The sequence below is a fragment of the Hippocampus zosterae genome, chromosome 6 (assembly GCF_025434085.1).
Source record: "Hippocampus zosterae strain Florida chromosome 6, ASM2543408v3, whole genome shotgun sequence".
NCBI classification, from domain to species: domain Eukaryota; kingdom Metazoa; phylum Chordata; class Actinopteri; order Syngnathiformes; family Syngnathidae; genus Hippocampus; species Hippocampus zosterae.
In genome coordinates, this window is record NC_067456.1 from 10,960,195 (window position 1) to 10,984,753 (window position 24,559).

A 24,559-nucleotide genomic window follows, 5' to 3' on the forward strand; every position below is an offset into this window, starting at 1 on the left:
AAGTTTATAGAGTACCGGTATGTCGATATTCAGTCGGTCACCTTCCAGGCCACAGAACAACAATACCGCACCTCCCTTTGTGGACCCTTCCCTCTTTTACGAGTAATAAGGCCTATTCCCAGAAGTGCACTTTTACATCCGTTAAAATTGATACAATTAACAGCACCACATTGTGATTATTGCTTGTACAATGAATATTTTAAAAACATTTACAGGTGAATTTGTGAGTAGTGAACCACCAATGGGATATTTGTGCAGAATAATTCACATTGATAGAATGCGGATTAAAACTGTGTTGAATGGATTCAAATTTTGATGGTAAAAAAATTTCGAGTAAAAAGAGCAGAGATTGGAGCTGTTATTTTAAATGGGGACCATTACAATAGTGAGCTGATTATTCCGTTAAAAGGGGGGATTGTCAGATGCCTTTGAAAACCGAAATGCTCCCCCCACCCGACACACTCACCCTCAAAAGACATGAGCAGCTTACTGGCGGAGATATTTCTTGAAACAAAGTTGGCACATGTATGCACATGTGACGTCAATGTCCGAAATAAAAATACGTCACGTCCTAATTTAAGAGACAACTCCGCCACAGGGAGAAGAAGACCCATCAGGACGACTCAGCGCCTCTCTTTTTCCTCTCTCTCCTTCCCTGTCAACCGAGCTCTTCATCTCCGTTTTCCTGTCTGTCGTTCTTTCTTTAGCCACATTATCTATCAACGTCTCACATTTCTCTATCTCGATCTCTCGGGCTAATTCCCTGGCACATGTTCCACCATTAATAGCCCCGTTCCGTTATCAGTTTAGACCAGAACAGGAAGAACAGGCCGGCCATTAAAAGATGCCAAGATGATGCAAGGAAGAGAGAGAGGACAGACAGGAAAAAGGGGTTCTTCCTCGCACGGAGGCCACAGGCATGTATTTTTCTACAAGAATATAAATACTGTACATTATTGGACTTACCCGTAAATGTTTTCAAGTCATCAATAAATACTAATGATGCTAAATTAATATAACATGACAAATGATGTGTGAAAGGCAGATGTGGATTACGAGAACACGTGTACCCTGTATTTCCATGTGCTCCTTTTTTACTGTGCGATATTCAATTCTGTCATAAAATCAAATTTGGATTATTACCATCTTTCCAATGGGTTTTTTGAATTTTCAAATTGAAAATCAAAATAATAAAATATATATTTAACAAAAATATAAAATAAAAACATTGTTTTCATGTAAATTTGTATGGATTATAAATTTTAGATCTTTTTTTGGTCATTATTAATTTCATGTTTTCCCCTCAGATTCAGCAAAAAGAAGCACATATCTTTTTTGCATGATTGTTTTATACCATTAGAATATATATAATATTAATCACATTCGTCCATGCATAAATCCATGAAAATGACTCAAGAAAGTACACTTACATTTCATCTGTCGAATCACAGCTTTACTCGGCTCCAGCCAATGCTTTAAAAAAAAAAAAAAGTATTGAGGTCACATTATTACACGCTGTTGAATAGTACACGCTCACGAATCCGTTTAACAACTCATCATTAATATTAAAAACATTTCAAAGCTCTCCACAGTTGAGATGAATTACCACCTCAACTGCTGTTTATCATCACAAACGCATAATTTTAAGCAATGATGTATTAAAGAACACTTCATCGTTAGGGCAGAATCTTCATTTATGTGTAGGTTTTAAAAAATGCTTATAAAAAAAATCAATCAAACAAGAGCAAATAAAGAAAATGGCTGCGTATAGATAGCTTAATAGCTAGCAAGCTGTCTAGATAGATGGATAGATAGATGCGCAAATGTGTGTGTGTGTGTGTGTGTCTGAACGTGCCTAAACTATTGGTTACATCTCTCTTCTGCAGATGCAATATTTATTATTAAAAGTCTAACAACAGCGAGTGTGATGTTTACCCTCTGTTTCTCTGGATCCACATAGCGAATACCAAAGTAATCCTTCTCGAGGAGGTTGTAGTGATTACACACATGGTCGAACAGGAACTGGCCTTTGGTGTCTCTCTAGGAAGAATATACAGTACAAAGAAGTTTAGGATTTATGGTGCATTAAAACACTTCGGAGGTGTCTTAATGGTGTGTGAATGACATGCTTTCGTCAAAATATACCAAGGATCATGCGCGCCAAATTTTATATTTTTACCTCACATTTTCGTGCCATGGTCAAATTGTCTTGTTTAACAATACTGTATTGCAATATCACAGGTATATGGAGAATTCCATCACCAAGCCACCAGAACACAGTAAATATATTTATAATCTTGGAATGCAACGTGTACGTACATATTTACACAACTTGTTTTAAATATACTGCTTTGCTCTCAAAATCTTTTTTGTGAAATTCTCTTGCACACGATCTATTCATTTTTTTTTCTTTCTTTCTTCCTACCCAGTAACAATCCACTGAAGTCTCATTTTTTCCCCTCTGACCCAGGGGTGTCAAACTCATTTCACATGGTGGGCCATATACGGCCTTTGTAGAAGTTATGGTATCATCAAGTTAAAATGATACCATACTTTGCTATAAATAACCAAAACAATATGTCTTTCCTTTGTTTTGGTATAAAGAAGCATTTGAGAAAGCACCTTACATTTCATTCGACATATGTGCAATTTACTTTTATCATTCACAAATATGCATTGCAACTGATCCCATTGATTGTACAAACTTTAACAAGTAATTGGTATTGAAAAATGTAGTAATGCACTTCAAGATTAAACGAGATTTATAAAGAAAGGAAGTTTTAAACCATTTACACGTGCAAATAAAATCTAAATGTAATCCCTGCCTACACCTTACAAACTAAGGAGAGTGCTGTTAAATGTGTAAATGTGAGAGTGCTATAGATAGCGTCTGCTGTCATGGGTCTGTCTCAGTGACAGACTGAGGCTGCTGTTGTCTTCTCTGATCAAAACAATGCCCCGTTAGCGGATAGTCAATGAATTGCACCTTATAAAAATATTAATTCTGTGTCTTTTATGCATTTTTTTTTCACTTTTAAATTATTCTGCGGGCCTGATTGAACCTCCTTGTGGGCCAATTCCGGCCTGCGGGCCATATGTTTGACACCTCTGCTCTGACCAAAGTCCATTTTTCTCACAAAATTAGAACATTGAAATATATTATTCTATGTTTTTCTAATTATTTATAAAGCAGAAGCATAAAAACAGAAATAACATTGCACGAAAAAAAAAATCAATAAAACTGACCAAGTTGTATGCAGCATGAACTGCTTTGCTTCACAACTGGTTATTGGATGAAAGCGTTTTCACTTTACATGACAGATGTCCACTGTGGGGGCATGAATAGATTTATGTCAGGTGTGAGCGTGAAGGTCGTATAGTTCATAACCTTCCCTTGGTTGGCGCTGACTTCCGAAATGGAAGTTCTTTTGTGCTCTGAACCAAACGCTTGCTATTAAAGCTGACAAATCCATTAAAATCCACCCCTCTTCCTTTTCTCGGCTGCTTTGTAATCCCAGCCAACCCTTCCCTGTTGGCTTCAAATCTGCCGTGCAGTTTTATGATTGTAAATATCATAATAATAATGAGAAAAGCGTTAGCAGCTTTGTGGTGGTGATGAATCTGCTGAGAGAATGGAGTGCCAGTAAATACAAGCCGGATGTTCGGTCCATAAAGGCAATCCAGACACGCAGCGATCAATAAACACTCTTCTCTTCAGTCAATATCTACTCATCATGTAAAATGCACGTGAGCAATACGAGAATGTAGAGTGCAAACACCTGCCAAGGCTGAGCCATTAAGAAAAGTGGACTATCCTGTGGGCGAGAGGCAGGTTACACCATCAAGCTCTGTGTATTCCTAACGAACTAACTAACTAACTAACTTAACAAAACAGTTGCTGATCTTATGATTGGAGCCAGAATCTTTTCTGGAACATTTAAGGTGCCTGTAGCTAGACATGAGGACAACATCGTTGGTGCCCTAATGTTAAGATAAATAAAAGACACATTTGTCACTGTAATAAGACAGAATTTTAAGTAAGTAAAACCAGCCATTGCTTTAGAATTGGGAGAACCATGCCGGATGTGGCAAAGCAGCCCCAGAACACGAATGAGCCTGGGAGTCTTGCAGGAAGTAGCTAACTTTAGCAAGCTAGCGAACCAACGATATACTCACTGAAATTACTTGACAGAAGCAAGAATGAATTTAAAGAAACTTAAGTATTGGAATTCAGGCTTTGCTTTTGAATTGATGTCTGAAAGAATGAGAATTGAGAAATAGCCTGAAACTGACAAAAGCAATGACAAATTTGAGTGGTATATCAAAATTCTGCTCGATGCAACGATTAACGATTATCAAAATGTGACCTCAAGGGAATTTGCGCAATGCTGAAGAGAAATGTTGCTGCTTTCATTAAAAACACGAATGTCAATTTTTACTTTTGTCAACAAAAACATGTTTAACAGCTTAAGTGTTTCTATTTTGAAACCCCACCCCAAAAAACAACACATGCACATTACAGTGGCCACAGGAGATACTTGTTTAAAACACAAAACTAAAAGTCTATGCAGGATAACACAGAAAATCTCGTTACGTCAAAATAATCCTAAAAGCGGATTTAGGTGATTAGCATGGACATTGGGAGTTGTGCACATTTTTGCGATGACGCTGTAGCATGATTTTTCTGTCAGGTCTTTCGATGAAGCCTGACTCTGCCATTTTCTCACATCATGTGTCCCCTCTCGAGTCGTAAAGCGATCAGTGTTGGGCGCATGTCCTCTGACTGCTCAATAACCTGCTGATGGAGGTTGAATTTGTGCTCAGTTAAGCAGGACTGATTGATTTGAGTCCTCCGGGCATTTGCTGAGATTTACTCGTTGGTTCACCGGGACACGCACCCACACAAACAAACGTCAAAACAAAATGAAAATGCATGCAAAGTTTGAGTCAAATGTCTCGGTCCATATTTGTTGTTGTTTTTTTTCATATGTCTCCATCCATCCTTCCTTTTTCTCATCTCAATCTCCCCCGACAAAAGCGTGAGGAAGCCGTGAAATCGCAAAAGAGAGGAAATGCAAGCACCCGAACGCTGCCAGGGAGGCCGCAGACGGATCATGGAGTCACACTCATCCTCGTCCCGGGGGCAGACACTTGAGGACAGACAACAGAGGCAGTGTGAGAGGCCAAACATGGAGGGAGGATGGCGCTAAATAAAGAGGACGCTTGACTCACAGAGAAAGAGAGGGTTTGAGAGTCTATGTCATGTCCAACAAGAAGGAAATCCATTTTTTATATTGTCAAAAGGCCTGGATATTAAAAATTAACCCGGTCAGTCTCAACATGAGCCTCACTTAATGATGACAAAGTGTCCTTCTTTCTGGTTCACATACACACACTTCAATAGAGCCCTCAGTGCAGAGTGGCTTCAGTTTAACGGGAGCAAAGTCCTGCATACTACAGCAAGTGTGTGTGATTGTGTGTGTGATTGCGTGTGTGTGTGTGTGTGTGTTTGTGTGTGTGTGTGTGTGTGCGTGTGCGTGTGTGTGTGTGCTCGACAAGCTTTGTGCAGTCAGCCACGTCCAGACGTCAAGCGATATAAAATAAAAGCACTTATGCCATCAAATATTCATTCCGGTGTCCGTCCTAAATCCGCAAAAACTCACAAAACATCAAGTATTGATGCTGGAGCATAACCACCGACCACATTGAATTTGCAATACAAAGTCACTTTATGCAGTTTTTTTGAGGGGGGGGGGAAATAGTTTCAGCATTTATATGACAATTCATCATGATGTCACCTGTTGCTTGGCAAAACCTCAAGCGTTCAAACACTTCCAAGTAACCCAAAAGGGTTGTTGGAAATAACTAACCCAGTGCTGGGTCCAAAAAGGGCCAAGCTATTGCTTGCGTTATTTATTCCCAGTGCATCCTTGTGAGCATTTGACCCGAGGAGGGTGAAGATCTTGAACCAACAAGGGGTTAAAAAAAAAAAAATTACCCATACTTATAAGTTAAAGCTAAAAAGAAATGTGTTTACTAATTTTTTTCTGAAGATAGTTGAATCTGTTTTGGTAAAACCTTTGTTATCTATACTGGTAATGTTTTAAGTCACTTTTTTACATGTGTTTGAAAATAAGATCCGCTGACAGATTAAAGAGTGCATATTAATTATGAAGGATTTTTTTGTGAGCTGTCAATTCTCATTAAATAGTCTTTGAGCAAGTCCTTCACTTTAAAAACGACTGCAGGCAACCTTCAATCGTCTGTCTGTTTGCGTTTTGAAGCTGCAATAGTGAGCCGTCGCTTTTCATCACCTAATGTTACGTTTTTGCCGCAGAGTTTCTGCGGGCTGGTTAAAAAAGTAAATGAATAAAAATCATCATCCTGACAATATACCAAGTTTTCAAGAGGGCATTGTGTGCACAACGAAATTTGAATTTTGGCAATTTCAGTGTTTGACAGCAGTTGAAGAAGAATGAATTGTTATCCTTTATGGCGATAAAGTACATTTTAAAACACTTTTGCTGTTTTGCGATCACTGTGCCCTTCTACGGTGTCACAAAAAAGTTTTTAAAAAAGACACTGAGCAGAATTCTCATCAATTATGCTCTAGTTGTGTAAATTATTGCATATAGGAGGCAACACTTTCTATTGATTAGACAGTCTTACCAACACTTTTCTTTTTCCCAGGCACGAGGACCCTCGGTCATGTGGCCCACTAAGTGGCTGATGTTGTTTAATTAATACGCATGTCAGCTCGATTATGGCTGGTCCTTATCCACTTTAGCTGTTTCTTATGGCACGGCCCAGCTAATTGGCTCAATGTACAGCTGAAACTTCATGAATTATAGATAAAGGGGGGGGCGGGGGGAAAGAGAGGGGGGGCGGGGGGGGGGGTGCAGCCAAGGGAAGGCGTGGTGAAGTTGATGGGACTTTAACAACAATGATATAAACAGAGATTAAGGATACGTGGGGAACAATTCTTTTAGCTATTAAAGTCAGCGTATGAGCCTTTACTTTACTACCTTTACTCAATTTCTCTAATTAACGCGGAAAATCATTCAAAAGCCTGTTTGTGTTCTGCGGCGGGCTCATGTCAATCGGGGTGCTTTAAACGCTCTATTGGGGGAACGTCAAGTAGGCTCGAGGCGATTATAATTGACAAAAATTAACAAAGGAAGTCAAACTTAAATTGAAAAAACAAAATCCTACAACTGACGTTGATAAAACTAGTTCAAACAGCTACCTGGAACTTCTCATCTGTTTCAATTTGACTTTGAGTGAGCACTTTTCTAACCGTGGGTGCCAAGAAAGTGAATTTTGAAAGGAGTCTGCCCTTTTTGAGCACGCCTTTTGGCATATGGAAAACCAGGGAGGTAATGGGCCTGCGAATTTGAAGAAAATGTTCCAAAAACGTTAAATCATTTTGTTTGTGTTTATGGCTAAAATGTGTCTGCTCTTCGCAGTGCAATGGCTTTGATCTTTGCCCAATTGTCGGTTATATGCCTTTGTGTGCCGAGTAACAGCAGACACTCGTGTTCTAATTTATAACGTTTTCACGGCATGAAGTCGTGAGAAAATTGTCGGAAGCTAATTTAGCTGTATAGCGAATTGATCTGGTGCAAAGTGACACCAGCGAAGCTCATTTGAGCCATCCAACCTTTTTTGCCCAACATGCCGGTTTATGTCAGAAAATATTTTCAGAAACCGGCATTTAAGGTGTGGCGGATTAATACAACAAAATAATATGGTATGAGCTGCATGAAAACTGTGGTGTTTTCGAAATATCATGATAAACACAAGGAGCGTCTAATCTGGCCGCAACACTCTGATCGCTATGGTAATCTTTAATGCTTACAAAATACGATTCAACGCAAATTCAAGTGCATGAAAATGACGACTCATCACAGCCCCGAGCTTGATTTTCTGCAACCAGACGGTCCCATCTCGGGTTAATAGGAGACAATGACACCTCAAGTGTGTGGTTTAAGTCCAGTCGATTTCGTAATTTTGTTTTAGTCGCCGTTGCTGCAGAAAACCACCACCTCACACAGGTAGGAAATATCAATAGTTCTATTGTGACCATCTCAGAGTATTCAGCCATAATTTTAATCCAGTTGTCTCGAACGTACTTTTAAGGCCGCTGTCATTTGCGATCCCCCGCAGTTTTTCCCCTCATTTTGCGAGCTCAAGCGTTTTTTTTAGCGTAATTGGTCACGTGACGGAGAAGCGTGGCTTGACGTTAGTCAAGCATGACACAGACGGATGTAACGGAGAATCTGGTAATTTTTCAAAATAAAACATTTTTTGTATTCCGAAATAAATAAAACGGAATTAAGGCAAGTTATTTCTGTGCGGCCCGGTGCCAAATGCCCTGCGGACTGATACCAGTCCATGGACCGGCGGTTGGGGACCAGTGCTTTAAACCACCCCTCACATCATATGCAGTCACTTTTCTGTTAGTTAAAGGTCTCAAATTGTTGTTTTTTTTCCTGAAGAGCATTTGACAGCACCAACTTCAGTTTGTCAAGTCTAAGTGGGTCACTCGCTGTTGTTTGGAGCATTTGAAAAGATTAGAGTCCAGTCAAGGATGCAAGGATGCAAATTATCCTCTGAGGCGACACTCTGAAAACTTCAGGAGCCAGGCTGTTATTATGGGATGTATCCTAGTATCCCCATTATGGAGACCAGCCTTGGAAATGACCTACGATTACCCTCCAAAATATGGAGATGGTCCCTCCATCAATGCTCACGGCTTCCATTCTTCTGGGACAGATTTTGTCAGAGAGACTGTGGGAATTTGTGCCTGAGTAATTCGAGTTCATGGCATCAAGGGGCTAAGTGATTATTAGAAAATCCATGCAAAATGAGGTCAACACAGCTTACTGTTGTGCCAATGACAAAAGCCATAAAACATGAGTTACACAAGGCCGCTGGAAACGGCAAAATAAATCATTAAATAAAATCACACCTTTTTGAATGCATCAGTGGGAACGAGAGGCACAAGCAAACAACAAGGGAGGGGAATGAGTGTGTTTACAAAATGCCTTTAGGGTTGCTGTTGGTGATTGCCCCTCACACGATGAAAGGGTTGACAAAAGCATGACAAGAGCCGCGTGTTGGCCAGGCAGTAGGTCAAACTCATTTTAAACAGTATTTCAAGAAGTGAAACAAAATACAAAATTTGAAGCCTCTGAAAATACACATGCATTATGTTACATTTTTTAAATGGGTTGTGTCTCCAGAAGAACATTTGAGAACCACTTGTTTAAATTTGGCGCGAGGGCCAATGCTGGGATTGGTCAATGGAAAAGGTGCGGTGGGTGGCGTCATTAGTTATCTTATTGGATTACGGTTTTGGCAAGTTCAAGAAATGAGACCCAGCCCAAAAAAATGTGAATTTTAGATTGGATATGTCGAGTTGTACAGGCTCTTTTCTCATTGGGTTTACATGAAACATTGGCTGTGCTGTAACCTTGTGCCTGTGTGGGAGTGGTAAATTACCTCAACATCACTTGCAATAATCGAGGCATACACACACACACATGCAGTGACTTCAAATGCATGCACACTGAGGAGTGAGTTCATGGCTGGGCACACCGACTAATAAGCTTAGAGTTAGCCATCAATTATCCGTTTATGGGGCAGGACTAGCTTCTCTTCTAATGGAGAGCCATCCGTTCCTCTTGCATTGCTGGCCATCACACACACACACACACACATGCACGCGCGCACACACACACACACACACACACACACACACACATTTTGAAGCTCCTTTTGTACTGCATGTAAAAGTTGACATTTTCCTGCTTTTTTGTGTGTCATTTGCATTTAAAATGAACATTAACATGGGAAGGACAATGTTAACCTGGAAATTTTCCGCTTTCCTAGGTAATGTCAGAAGCCTTTTTTTCAGATGAATGTTCTGTATAATGGTCAGCATCCATCCATATATATACATACACACACACACACACACATATTTTTGTATAAACGCGGGACAAATTCAACTCGACACTACTCTGGCTTCTGAGGTAATATCAGACGATCCTTTGACAAAGCTTGAGAAAATCGACATTTGTCTTAAAGGGTATTGCAGAACCCTCGAGATTGCACTAAGACCATAATATTGGAGAAAGTTGTCAGTATGATGCAGAACAGTTCTACAAAACAAAAAACAAAAAAACCCAAGCACATAAATGACACATTGTCACATTATTACCTTTCTTGAGCACCTTCGTGAAAGCAAAATGTTTGATGCAGCTCTTCTAGTGGCTCTCATATGCACACCTAATGTAGTGAACAGTAAATGCAGTGACAACGGTGATTACCTTCAACAGCGGAGGTGTCCTTGAGGAAAAACCCTGAATATCAATATGGTGCATGACAAATTTTTGTGCCAATCACGTGCTTCTCATTTGGATCAATAATCAGTTTTGGAGTCCTAAAAGGCCTTTTTAAGATTCCAGTCTGTCTACTTTAATAGTTTAATCCCGTTTTTCATTCATGTTTTAATGTGCGTTGTAAATGCGGAACCAATTCGCTCTATGGAAGTGTTTGTTTGAGGAAAATGCACATTCTTGTTCCATTCCAACGCCTGAAAACATAACTCCCAAATTCCAACTTCAAAATTTTTTGATTGAGAGCACTTATTTGCATACAAAGAAAAATGGTCAAAATTCTACAATAATTCCATTTTTTTTAGGTCACTGAATTTATCACACCCACATTGCCTTCCCAATCTTCGATTTTATAACCCGTTTCTTATGCCATTAAATTACAATCACCCTGCAAAAGTGAAAGTCAGAAAATAGATTCATTTGATGAGCATCAAAGCGGACGAGTGGGACGGGAATAGAACCAATCCAGCTATTTTTAACTTTCTCAAAACGATTCCGAGAACTGCGTCGCAGCTGCATATCTTTGCAATAGCCTGACACGCACGCACACACACACACACACACACACACACACACACACACACACACACACAAGGAAGTCTCAAAAAAGTCAAATCAAGTATGAAAAACAATCGCATCGTAATCTAATTGTCCCTTCTATTGTCCTCCAACTTAATGATAGAAGTCAAAACTAATTGTTTTGAAGCAAGCAATTAGCTTGTTAACAAGCACTTGTTGCCATAAATGTCAATAATTCATATTTTAAACTTGTTCCAACTAAAACTAATTAAGCCCCCCAAACTAGTTGTGTTTTTCACACTGAGGACACCAAGAACCATGCATTTCTAATGTCTTTGTCTCAGCCTTACGGAGACACGCTCATCATGCAAAAGCATCACCGACAGCTGACGGGTGTCAGCTGCATGAGGAACACTGATCTCTCTTAATTATACATGATGTGTCACAGACACGCCAGGGGACCCAGACCGAGAGAGAAGAAAGATATGGTCAAGGTCAAGGGAAGAGCGGGATGGAATAAAGACGGGATGAAGAAGAAGGGAGTGAGGTCAACTGCGTCTTGATCTCCACTTATGTCTCCGGTAGTACCTACTCTTTTTCCCTACTCTACAGTATGTTACATGCTGCAGCACAGCATACACAGACACACACGCACACCCACACACGGACATACACGAGTTTAGACAATACATATGGTATCCTACTGCTGCATTGCATCCTGCTTGAAGGTAGGAAACATCCCACTTTAAACCTCAGGAGTACATAATATAGACAGTTGACTTTTTAGTAGCCTTGATACAAATAGTTGCATCTCTGGAGTGCTTGCCCACCCATCCATTCATTTTCTAATGCGCTTATCCTCAAGAGGGTTGCGGGTGTGCTGGAGCCTATCCCAGCTGTCTTCGGGCAGTAGGCGGGGGACACCCTGAATTGGTTGCCAGCCAATCACAGGGCACACAGAGACAAACGCGCTTTTGTGCTCACACTCACACCTGGGGACAATTTAGAGCGTTCCATTAACCGTTTTTGGAATATGGGAGGAACCCGGAGTACCCACATGGAGAACATGCAAACTCCACACGGAAAGGCCAGAGCCGGAATCGAACCCTTCACCTGTGCACTGTGAAATTAAACAACCACGTCATTCTTTTGTCATCTGCCCTTTTTTCTGAAAATACATTGTTGAGTAACAACTAATCTAACACATTACGTTCACCAATCTGCACCAGTTTCGAGTCACTCATAAAATAACACAAAAAGTTACTATGTATGGATGTCACACCAATTACTAATTTCCCATTCGGCAGGATTTTGTTGCCGTTATTCCTACTTTTTAAGGTGTTGCAGAATGAGCATAAAATACCAGAATATGAGTTTCTCAGTGACTATCTCCAGGTAGGTTCCACAGATGTGTATATAAAAATGTGAATAGGTGAATTCATGAGGAGCATACCACAAACAGTTGGGTGGTCACTGTTTTAATGTATGTCTGCTTTAAAACAAATCCATGAGATGCCTGAATTCTGTCATCACGAAAAAAAAATGCTAAGTAGCTATAATTATTTCTAATTCGAGACACTATACATTAAAACTGTTCACCAAAAAAGAAGCACCAGGCTTGCTGCATGTTGTAAACGAGTTCCCTGCACAGTAATGAATGATCTTACGTCACATGGACAACTGCATCTTTAACGACAACCCCAGTTCCACTCTGGCATGCAGCCGCTCTGCAATGTGGTCCATTCAGGAACTGTTCTAAGTATTATGCAGTGCCGGTAGGACACCACCAAATCCCACCGCATACCCACTGACAGTGTTTGATGCAATAAAGATGTCAAAAACAGACATTTCAATTACACTTTAGCACCACGCAACATTTCAACATGGTCTTTAATGGACCGATATGTGCAATGCGTGTGCTGACTGACCCACATTATGGAACGAAAGGAAAAAATTAACGCAGTGACTAGAAAGAGAAGTGCTGCTGCTGTTGTGAGCGACTTAGAGCAGGAGGCACAGGAGGTCATGAAATATGCACAGCGGAGCAAAGAACAAGCACACAGCACACTGGCAACACAAAGCCATTAAACAGTACACTCTGGAAAAGAAAAGAAAAGAAAAGAAAAGAAAAGAAAACTAAAAGCAGTCAGCTGGAACTATACAAGTCCATTTTCATTGTGTCAAATGTCTCTAAAGTCATGTGAAAAAAACTTTTTCTTTGGCTTATTTGTTGGCTGGAGCAAAAGAGTGTTAAAAGACAGAAGAAAAATACACACAAGAAGTTACGTAAAGTCAGCTGAGTAAGGAGACATCATGCTTTTTTTTTTTTTTTTTTTTAACAATTTTAAACACTTCCTGAGGTATTGTATTGGTACACAAGTAATATATATACAGTGTATATATATATATATATATATATATAGGGGCGGCCCGGTAGTCCAGTGGTTAGCACGTCGGCTTCACAGTGCAGAGGTACCGGGTTCGATTCCAGCTCCGGCCTCCCTGTGTGGAGTTTGCATGTTCTCCCCGGGCCTGCGTGGGTTTTCTCCGGGTGCTCCGGTTTCCTCCCACATTCCAAAAACATGCGTGGCAGGCTGATTGAACACTCTAAATTGTCCCTAGGTGTGGGTGTGAGTGCGAATGGTTGTTCGTCTCTGTGTGCCCTGCGATTGGCTGGCAACTGATCCAGGGTGTCCCCCGCCTACTGCCCGAAGACGGCTGGGATAGGCTCCAGCACCCCCCGCGACCCTAGTGAGGATTAAGCGGCTCCGAAAATGGATGGATATATATATATATATATATATATATATATATATATATATATATATATATATATATATATATATATATATATATATATATATATAGAGAGAGAGAGAGAGAGAGAGAGAGAGAGAGAGAGAGAGAGAGAGTGCCCACCAGGATTCGCACTGACTGAGGGACCTCGAGGGTTTTTTCAAAAATAGAGACAAATGTTTGCTTTGTCTTAAGTAGTCAAACAAGTCATCGCTGTCCTATGAAAAACACACATCAATTTATCATTTTTATCATGCTTTTTAAAAGCATTTGAACTTTAAAAAAAAAGAGTTCAAATGCTTCATTCGGCGCCAATTATACCGGCAAAGGAGAATGAAATATTACTAACAATTGTGCATTTTATCGAATGTGATCCAAATATAAAGCATCATCATTTATTCCACGTGCCCGTGCAGCTGTTGGGACTGTAGGTCATGCACTTTGACTAATGGTAGCCCATATTATTATTCATTCATTCATTCATTCATCTTCCGTACCGCTTGATCCTCACTAGGGTCGCGGGGGGTGCTGGAGCCCATCCCAGCCGTCTCCGGGCAGTAGGCGGGGGACACCCTGAATCGGTTGCCAGCCAATCGCAGGGCACACATAGACGAACAACCATCCACGCTCACACTCACACCTAGGGACAATTTAGAGTGTTCAATCAGCCTGCCATGCATATTTTTGGAATGTGGGAGGAAACCGGAGCACCCGGAGAAAACCCACGCAGGCCCGGGGAGAACATGCAAACTCCACACAGGGAGGCCGGAGCTGGAATCGAACCCGGTACCTCTGCACTGTGAAGCCGACGTGCTAACCACTGGACTACCGGGCCGCCCCATATTATTATTATAATAAAATATTAACAAGCCTGATTCCCGTCAACACCTTGTCCACCACACCCAATAGAGCTTCATTTCTGTGCTTAGAGGCAAACTTCCTAAATAAGTTCTCTCTCCGCTCATGGAGAGCATGAGCGCATTGGCCACATAGACATGAATAATTATTGTGCCGTATGATGTTCATTTGATGTAATTATACATTTTTGAGGCTGCACGTGCATTGTGCTGCAACATAGACAAACAACACGTTATGTAAAACTACACCGGTCCGCATTGAGCGTGTGTGCAAAAGCTTCCGCTACCGTATCACTCTATCTGCGCTACCCATTGTGATGATGACTCTCTACCTGGATGTTGCAGGAGATCTCCGAGTCGTCCAGCAGGCGGATGGTGCACGGGATCTCCTGGTGGTTCTCCAGGGAGCGGATGCTGGGGCTGCGGAAGCGGAGCATTTTCATCCTCGTGTGAGGCTCTGAAGCGAAGCACCACGCGGCATGTCAGTGCATCTGAAGCTGCTGGGATGGATGAATGGGCGGATGCAGGAAGAGGAGGATGAGCAGGACGGACAGATGGAGCATGTCTGCTGCCCACAGCTGTAGCACAGACAGCATGGAGTCAGCCTCTCTCTCTCTCTCTCTCTCTCTCTCTCTCTCTCTCTCTCTCTCTCTCTCTCTCTCTCTCTCTCTCTCTCTCTCTCTCTCTCTCTCTCTCTCTCTCTCTCTCTCTCTCCCTCTCGCTTTCTCTCCCGCACTCTCTCTGTAGATTCAACTTAAAGGGCACTTGCACACAAGATGTCATTAGGGATGTGTAATGTCATATTGACGTGGTCAGGAAAAAAACGACCAAATGCCCGCTTAATCAGAATGTGACAACAACGGAGAGGATCAATCACGTTAAAAGAAAAATAAATTGAACACCTAAAAAAACGTGTATTTTAGGAGACTATCGTCCTATTTTATTAGAAAAATTGGGTACCTGTATTAAATTATTCTTGGACAAAAAAAAGAAACGTTAGACAAGTAATGCAATATTTTTATGAGAATTGTTTTTATTCAAGTAATGATCATACCAATACACAAAGACTTCATTTGTGTTTTCAATAATGCAGACACGGTGCCTTTAATTGTAAACATTGATGACGTAATACGAAGGAGACGTTTCATTGGCTATGCATGCTAAGCAAATGATGCAGGTGTCAGGTCAGTAATGGAGTTTCCATCCAAATATTTTATCCGAATTTTGTGAAAATGTGCAAAACGAACATGCGACTCGTGCTCGTTTCCATTTCTTATTATTTTGCAAGAATCGAGGAGACTGCACCATTGAAACGATGTCATATGAGAGTGTGTGTCTCTCTCTCACTCCCACAAGACACTCGGCCTATTATCAGTCTTTCTAAGTAGTTTTTAGCGTCCTTAGTTAGCAATTGAATACGATTTCTGGATGGCGTTGAGATGATATTGGTGACAACAGTTGTGACGGCGATATAAATTATTCCCAACTACTCGACTACTTGGGTCTAGAGTCCAGTTAAGACAGGCGCCACGCCACCACGTGATGCCGGGAGCAACTTCAAAATAAAAGCGACCCAAGGCTTTCATTTGTTCGTATTCTATGGTGCGCAAGATTTATTTTGAAGCTCACCGTCTCGCTGCGTGTTCAGATCATGTGCACAACCACGAACGCCTTTGCTGTTTTTTATAAATTAATTTCAGAAATATTAACATTTCTTCGTCCCCTCAGACGACAAGGTCCGCCGCCATTTTATGTCACTACAATATACAGTAGTATGTACGTTAGGCGAAATATCTGGTCAACACAGTAATCTGTGGTGATTGGTGATAAAACTCAAAACTACAGTCGACCACTTGCATATTTCACAGTTCAGAAGCCGCATATTCATTTACCAGTATTCAATATCATATTTTCATATTTTACATTTTCACGTTTTCCCCAGATGTTATTTTGGAGGGGGGAGGGGGAATAAATAAAATAGTTTTCTTTTGTGGGGGCATCAGACAGCGGCCCATTGGTTGCTAGTAGGCTATACTTGTGTTAAACATAGGTTAGACGTAAATTACATTCACTGGACACAACATTCAGTCTATCTGCACCATCTACTCGGAATGGTACACGAAACACATCACAAATTCTGTTTATGAACGGATAGACAGATTGATGCATTGATTTGATTATATTCATATTCTTTTGGAGTGTAAAGCGTGTGCATTTTTTTTTATCCACTTTCGCTCCAGCAGGATGATCTACATCATCATGGGAGTATCAGGCTGTGGCAAGTATGTGTATGCAAAATTAACAACTCACACTAATTAGTTGAAGTATGGATATTTGGTCGGAGTACTGATTCAATTTGTTTATCGAAATGAAATGATTTATAATACCGTACCGGTATTAACTGTAACAAATGTGAACATGTGTGATTCTAATACATTTCATGGAAAAAACGTTTTACTGAACGTGTTAGCTTCTCACATTTTTCTGGTCAAAAAGCAAAAGAGCAAAATCAGTTAATCCTTAACTGCTTACTGAACTGACGTGTCCCAACGTATGCTGAGAGCAGTTGGACCTATCCAAATTTTGTGCGACTTTATTAACTGCTGTGTTTTGTTTGTCATGCAGAAGTTCTCTGGGGGGCTTCCTATCAGAAAAGGTGTTTAAATCCATCACTCCAGTGCTTAATCTCAGGGGATGTTTGACCACGTCATCACCTGAATTTGTCTGTGTGTGTATGTGATGTGTGTTTACATATCAGCTGGGGTGGCCTCTGCACGAAGGTGACAGCTTCCACCCAGAGGAGAATGTGGCCAAGATGGCTCGCGGAGAAGCACTCACCGACCAGGTCAGTTGGAATCTTGTCAGCACAATGCTCAATGTTTGGAAATTTAACTAAACCGTTTTTTTCCCCAACATAATCAATAGGATTGGGATAAAATGTCACTGTTGTGATGCATTTTATTGTTACTAATCATTGTTTATGTGGTATTTATAGTTTGAACCATTAATATTGGTAATCACATCAAATTTGAGAAAAATAAATAATTCTGGGGGCTGAATGGCTCACATTTTTTCGCCATTCTCGGAAGGGCCCAGTCCTTATCTCTCACAACTAGCAGGGAATTGCTGCTGAAGTTACCAGCACTTAAGAGGAGTGTAAACATCGACGTCTGATGCTAACATTTGGCAGCATTTCTAATGTTAGCATCGTTAGCAATGTGTCGTGGCTGCCCCCTGGTAAGCTTCCATCACACCTGTGCTTTCAAGTGTACCCTGTACCCTCACTGTGCTGGCTGGAGCTCTAGTTTGAAAATAACCAAAGGAAATGATCAGCCAGTTTATGGAAACGTGTTGGATGAGCGTCAGGCTTTCATGTGTCACTGTCATAATTGGCTGCAGACAACAAGGCGAACGTGCTTTGAGGTGGACATGGAACAAAATGGGATTCCTCTTCTCTGTTTTCTATTGCCCACATGACAACAATGTGACTCCAATTTAGACTGATTAAATACACCGCAAATTGAGGTCCTACCATTCAGAATTTGAAACCTGAGTTCAGCAAGCATCTGTCCGTTTTGCTTTTACTTTGGCTCTGTGTAACGCTTACTCACGACAATGTGAATTTTTTTATGTGTAATATTTCATATAAATATATATATGAAATATTACAGACGGATGTTTCAATGTTTTTCATTATTTCCACTGTAGATTCATTGGTTTGTGGGTTGAAAAATATATGTATATTGTCACGATTCGGTTTAGTGACCAACAGGTGGCACTGTAGAGCTCCCCTGGCAGCTGCATACCTGTTGGTCATAGGTAATCAGTCCTATAAAAGGACTCCTGCAGGCACACTCGGTGTCGGGTCATTGTTGCTTTGCTACTGTCATGTCTGTTTGAGTCATGTTTTGGTTGTTCTGTTTTATCTTCAGTCATGATTTTTGTTTGCTACTTTGGACTTTGTTTGCTTAGGATTTAGTTTTCTGTGTTTTATCAGTACACATCTTCAAATACACCCTGCTCCTCTCTCCTGCCTGCTTTTTGGGGTCCACCACCACCATGCAACGTGACATATATAATATTTAAAATGTAATACTAATTATAGTAGTGGTTCATATTATTTTTGTTTTTTTTATATAATTTACCAGAGGTGGGGAGGCTTGAGTTTTTAACTTTTAGACAATTGAAATGTTTTTCCTGCAAACATCCAGTAGCAATAAATCATGATGTTTTCACTTTTCTCTTCAGGATAGATATCCCTGGCTTCTAAGACTACACAGCGTCATTGAAAGGTGTGACTAAACTCATACACACACACACACACACACACACACACACACACACACACACACACACACACACACACACACACACACACACACACACACACACACACACACATGCCCACTTGGGCATACGTACCCACCAAAAAATAAAATCATACACAACTCAACTGTACATACACACACACACACAAACACAAAATGATGAAGGGGGATTTAGTCATTAAAAGCATGAAATTGTCATCGAAAGATCAAAACCATTTTGCCAGTTTTTTGACTGGGTTTGTGATGAGGCAGAGTAAAATTGAAAGTAGCTGAAAGTGTGCCACCATTTCGCCTGCGACATCAAAGACTTTTAGACGGGACGTCTTCCCTCCTTCTCCCATTCTGCTCATCCCTCACTTTCCTCTACCTTTCCTCTTCTGGGTCTGAATTACTAAAGGTTTGCGCATGCAATTTAAATGCAACGGCACATGCATCCAATTACTCTGCATGAATCCAAGATGGCCGCTTGTGCGCCAGTGTGTTCGGCGACGCTCCTGCCATTTCGGGTTGTTTTACTTTTCGCAATGCTTGTTACCTCCCTAACAGCGTCTCGGTTGGTTTATGATCGCCGATCGTTGTTATTGATTCAACAACACGTCGGAGATTCGGCCGCGTTTTGGCAAGACGGTGGTGGAAAGACGCTACCTCCGTTCTTGGCTAACCTGCCGGCTGATCTCTTCCGCGTTCGCTCGCTCCCTTCACGAAAGCGCCGAAAGCGCCGCCGCCGCCGCGGCAAACGCAGTGGTCAGCTCGTGAAATTGAAACGGGATCTGAGACACACTTCGATCGCTCCGGCGTGGTGTGCCCTCGACCCCGTCGCCTCGTGCTTGCTAACAGTCGTTGGCTCTCCCATCGTGCCACGGCATTTCTACCCTGCGCGCCTTTCTCGGGGAGGAATTCAGCGAAACCTTTTGAGGGAATTCCCCCGGGCTCGGCGATTGACAGAGGGAAGCCCTCCCATTGCTACTTCCACAAGGATCGCGTTGTTAAACGCCCGGTCGCTGACGAACAAGACCCATATTCTGAGGGAGTATTTTCTTTCCAATGACTTGGATTTTTTGTGTCTGACGGAGACTTGGGCAGGTACCGGTGAGTACAAAGCTTTGATTGAATTGTTACCACCTGACTGTGATTTCCTCGATACCCCGAGGACATCAGGACGTGGTGGAGGTACGGTAAGCATTTTTAAGAACAATTTCAAATGTAAACGGTGCACATTCACCACATCTGCCAACAGCTTTGAAGCAACCTTCTTTGAAGTTGGTCGTGTTTTCCCGGTGCTTTGTGCTGTCATTTACCGTCCTCCTAAATACAACAAAGACTTTTTAAGCGACTTCTCAAGCTTTCTTGCGGAAATCAGGCTGAGATATGATCGTATTCTCCTAATGGGGGATTTTAATATCCATGTATGTTGTCCGGAAAAAACGCTAGCAAAAGACTTCTTAAGACTTATCGACTCTTTTAATTTTGTGCAGTATGTGACCAGCCCGACACACGAACAAGGACATATTTTAGACCTTGTCCTTGCTCATGGTATAACGGTGTCAAATCTGGAAGTCCTTGAAAATGGAATTTCTGATCACATGGCAGTTTTATTTGACGTAGTATTATCGCATGCTGCTGTGAAATCTGGCGCTCCTAGTTGTAAACGCCGAATTTTTAACCCTCGCACTGCTAGTCGTTTCTCTGATGCCTTTAATAACCTTTGCGTACCCTCGTCTAACACAGAGGAACTCACCTCTTGGTTCGACTCGTCATGCCGGGCCATCCTGGATTTGGTGGCTCCTTCAAAAATTGTGCTGCCAAAGCCTAAACCCGAGCCATGGTTTAACGACATTACCCGCGCAGCTAGGCAGGAGTGTCGCAAAGCTGAACGCAAGTGGAAAAGAGACAAATTGCATGTCTCTTCTCAAATTTGGAAAGACAGCTGGCGTATCTACCAGCTCACAGTAAAAGAGGCCAAAAGAAAATATCTGTCGGACCTTATTCTAGCCAACCGTCACAACCCTCGTGCACTATTTAAAACGATAGATTCTGTACTCAAACCCCCTCTGCCTACTTGCGCGGATTCTTCAGCCGAGATGTGCAACAGATTCCTTCAGTTCTTTATTGATAAGGTCTCTACAGCTAGGATTCCGGTCCCAAATACCGCATCTGACCCCTCTGTCCATGTTCCATGTTCAGCTGTCCTAAATTCTTTTGATACTGTGTCCTTGGCGCTTTTGGAGGATGTAGTTCGCCAGACGAAGCCATCTGGCTCCCCTTGCGACTCTCTTCCCCCACGCTTCTTTCAGGAGGTTCTCCCGAGTGTTGGTGCATCGGTCTTGGATATCATCAACAGCAGCCTTTCTTCTGGTGTAGTTCCCCAACAGTTTAAACATGCTGTGGTCCAACCCTTGATCAAGAAACCTGGTCTTGATCCAGATGAGCTGTCAAGTTACAGACCCATTTCCAAACTGCCTTTCATTTCCAAAATTCTGGAAAAAGTGGTGCACATGCAGTTGAAACTTTTCTTGGATGAACATAACATCTTGGAGGTCTTCCAGTCAGGTTTCAAGACGATGCATAGCACGGAGTCAGCCCTGTTACGCGTTTCTAATGACATCCTCCTGGCAAATGACTCTGGAGACCACGTGTGTCTGGTTTTATTGGACTTAACTGCAGCATTTGATACAGTGGATCACAGTATTCTGCTGACTCGTTTGCAGCACTTGGTGGGCATTGGCGGGAGTGTTCTTGATTGGTTTAGGTCCTATCTAGCTGACAGGACCTTTTGTGTCAGCCTTGGCTGCTCTGAATCACGCACTGCTCCCCTGTCATGTGGTGTTCCACAGGGCTCAATTCTGGGGCCTCTGCTGTTCTCGCTGTATCTGCTCCCATTGGGTTCCATCTTAAGGAAACATGGTATTCCTTTCCACTGCTATGCAGATGACTGCCAGATCTATGTCCCACTGAGCAAGAAAGACACCTTCTCATTAAGGCCACTCCTATCCTGTCTGGAAGAAATCAAAACCTGGATGGCACAAAATTTCTTGAAGTTCAACGAAAAGAAGACAGAGGTGATATTGTTTGGCCCCAGTGGACCTTGTACATTCCATCCTGTAGACTTGGGCCCCCTATCTCCTTATCTGAAATCAACGGTCTCAAACTTGGGACTTAAACTGGACAGTGATTTCAAACTCGATCGGCAAATTAGTGCCGTTGTTAAATCCAGCTTCTTTCACCTTAGACAGCTGGCCAAAATAAAACCTTTCCTCTCACATGAACACTTTGAGACAGTAATTCATGCCTTTGTCACATCCCGGCTCGATTACTGCAACGCCCTGTACTTTGGAGTCAGCCAGTCCTCCATCAAGCGCCTTCAGCTGGTACAGAATGCCGCTGCTCGCCTCTTGACTGGTACTCGTAAGAGGGAGCATATAACTCCTACTTTGGCATCCCTTCACTGGCTCCCCATTCATTTTAGAATTATTTTTAAGATCCTCCTCTTTGTTTTCAAATCTCTGAATAATCTCGCGCCACCTTACCTCTCTGAGCTCATACGCCCCTACACCCCTGCCCGGCGCCTCAGGTCTGTGGACCAGTCTTTGCTAGACGTACCAAGAACTAAACTGAGGCTCAGAGGGGATCGAGCCTTTTCTGTTGCTGGTCCATCTCTCTGGAATGACCTCCCACTGAACATTCGGCAAGCCTCCTCGCTGCCCATCTTTAAATCCCTCCTCAAAACTCACTTGTATTCTTTGGCGTTTGACTCAGCATGACTTAGATTTGCTATTGGTTTTACTGCTTGGTGCTTTCTACCGCCTTATTACTTATTACTTATTACTGATTCGTCTTACTGTTTATTGTATATGTTAAATCGCTCCATGTACAGCACTTTGTATGCAGCGATGGCTGTTTGAAAGTGCTCTATAAATACTGTTGACTTGACTTGACTTGACTTGCATTCAATGAGTAAAATCAAACGAAACATGGCTTTTATGCAGTTGCTGGCTTCCCCAAATTTCTTTCCGCAATAGATTTATTTTATGTTTCCCAAGAATGTTTTGTTTGCAATTTCCACTTCCAATTCCAACACCTCAAACTTCATTTCGCGCTTGCGTGCTCTCCAAGTTTTTCCATTGGGAAATCCATCAGTGCTATATAAAGCGCAAAACCCTCCCCTAAAATACAGCAGTTTCCACCACTTTTCCAACTCTGGCAAACCACGCGAAGCTTGTGAAGTGAATGAACATGCAATTTGGAATCTTGGGCCTCAGAGCTGAAGCCCTTTAGAATGCCGGTTAAAAGGTTAGAAGAATGCTTTCATTTTCAAAGGTGTTGAAAATCTGCCATTACATATAAAATTCTTCATACTGTCAGTTACACTTAAACACAACCGTGCAAAAGTTAAAAATTTGCATCATAAGATATTACAACGGTGAAACCTCTGAAATCTGATGAAAACGTTGGAAAAAATTGTCTTCATGACACAACTTCATGCCTCAGTTCAGTGAGCATTAAAGGGATTAAACCCACACTTGTATGCTCTGCTTTGACTTTTTTTTAGCACTTATTTGAAAGGATGAGTCTTTTTTTTACATTAATTTAAATCTGATCAAACTGTTTACCGTGTATGTCCATCATAGAGAAAGACGTTCCAGCGCTGATGCACTGGTGGCGTGCTCTGCCCTCAAACGCCTCTACAGACTCATCCTCCTCCACGGCTCCAAAGCCCTGCCCACCTCCACCTTCTCCACTGCACTTCCCCACTCCCTTCCCGGTGTCTTTTTTCTCTTTTTGCACGGAGACTACGAGGTCATCCGCAAGAGGATGGTGGCCCGCAGCGGACATTTCATGAAGGCAGACCTTCTGGCTTCCCAGTTTGATATCCTGGAGCTCCCAGTGGAAGGGCAGGAGGAGAACGTTGTACATCTGGATGTAAGCAGGAGCATCCCTGACATCGCTATGGAGGTGGAGAAACACCTCAGCAGCCTCAAGACTTCAAGGTGATGATTAAAGAGACAGCAAAACAGATCTCACCACTGCTGATGTGACTTTTACCTAATATTGTGAACAACTTGTTTTTATTCAGATACACACTCACTTCTGATAAACCTCTATTTGGCAACCATGTCAGGTTGTTTGACTTGTATTTAAACCTCATTCCAAATAAAGGAGAGGGGTGGGGGCGATCCCGAAGGCCCTGCTCTTATCTCTCCTACCCAGACACTGGAGACACACACACACAAACACACACACAGTCACACACTCCTGCAAAATACTAAATATCATGAAGGGTACACACTGCTTGTCAAGAGGAACACATGCACATATTGCAATGTTTGAAATGAAACTTTTGTCCTCTATTAAATGTAATTTGTACCAAAAGAGAAACTAAAAGGGCACTTTTAAATCGGTATACAGCAATCCCTCGTTTATCGCGGCTAACTGGGACCAAAACCACCCGCGATAAACGAAAATCTGCGAAGTAGCGTCCAATTAACAAACAGGTAAAAAATATATATTTTTTAAAGTCCGCAAACGGTCCGGGAAGCTGCAAAACAACAGAGAATCACATAGAGCAACATATACAGCACTGTACTCTATGTATATGTAAAAAATAATAATAATATGTTTGAAAAATGCGATGCACTGAACCCGCGATAAACGAACC

General features: G+C 41.8%; 2 protein-coding genes across 6 annotated transcripts in view; one reads left to right on the forward strand and one right to left on the reverse strand.

Annotated features, from left to right (window-relative positions):
- Window positions 1-24,559, reverse strand: part of frmd3 (FERM domain containing 3) — a 50,726-nt gene that overhangs the window by 24,715 nt on the left and 1,452 nt on the right. For 2 of the 4 annotated variants that reach the window (XM_052068629.1, XM_052068628.1), the window contains exons 2-4: window positions 14,908-15,153; window positions 1,936-2,040; window positions 1,431-1,473 (exon numbers count right to left, since the gene is read on the reverse strand). In XM_052068629.1, coding sequence (XP_051924589.1) covers window positions 1,431-1,473; window positions 1,936-2,040; window positions 14,908-15,018 — 259 coding nt within the window. In that variant the 5' untranslated portion in view covers window positions 15,019-15,153. Of the gene's footprint in view, window positions 1-1,430; window positions 1,474-1,935; window positions 2,041-14,907; window positions 15,311-24,559 lie in introns of those variants that run through there. The other 2 variants (XM_052068627.1, XM_052068630.1) reach the window with 2 other exon arrangements.
- LOC127602503 (probable gluconokinase) lies at window positions 15,696-24,112 on the forward strand. Of its 2 annotated transcripts, none has more exons than XM_052068661.1 (6): window positions 15,696-15,759; window positions 16,819-16,857; window positions 17,201-17,231; window positions 17,334-17,420; window positions 18,824-18,867; window positions 23,532-24,112. In XM_052068661.1, the coding sequence occupies exons 2-6, from the start codon at window positions 16,820-16,822 to the stop codon at window positions 23,893-23,895; spliced, it is 564 nt and encodes a 187-aa protein (XP_051924621.1). In that variant the 5' UTR covers window positions 15,696-15,759; window position 16,819; the 3' UTR covers window positions 23,896-24,112. The 2 variants fall into 2 exon arrangements, with proteins under 2 accessions (XP_051924621.1, XP_051924620.1); XM_052068660.1 differs by having other exon boundaries at window positions 15,706-15,759; window positions 16,816-16,857.

Coding starts and splice junctions, on each gene's coding strand:
- LOC127602503 (XM_052068661.1), top strand. CDS start 16,820: ATGATCTACATCATCATGGGAGTATCAGGCTGTGGCAA. Junction 16,858..17,200: donor GGAGTATCAGGCTGTGGCAA/GTATGTGTATGC, acceptor TTTGTCATGCAG/AAGTTCTCTGGGGGGCTTCC. Junction 17,421..18,823: donor GAGAAGCACTCACCGACCAG/GTCAGTTGGAAT, acceptor TTTTCTCTTCAG/GATAGATATCCCTGGCTTCT.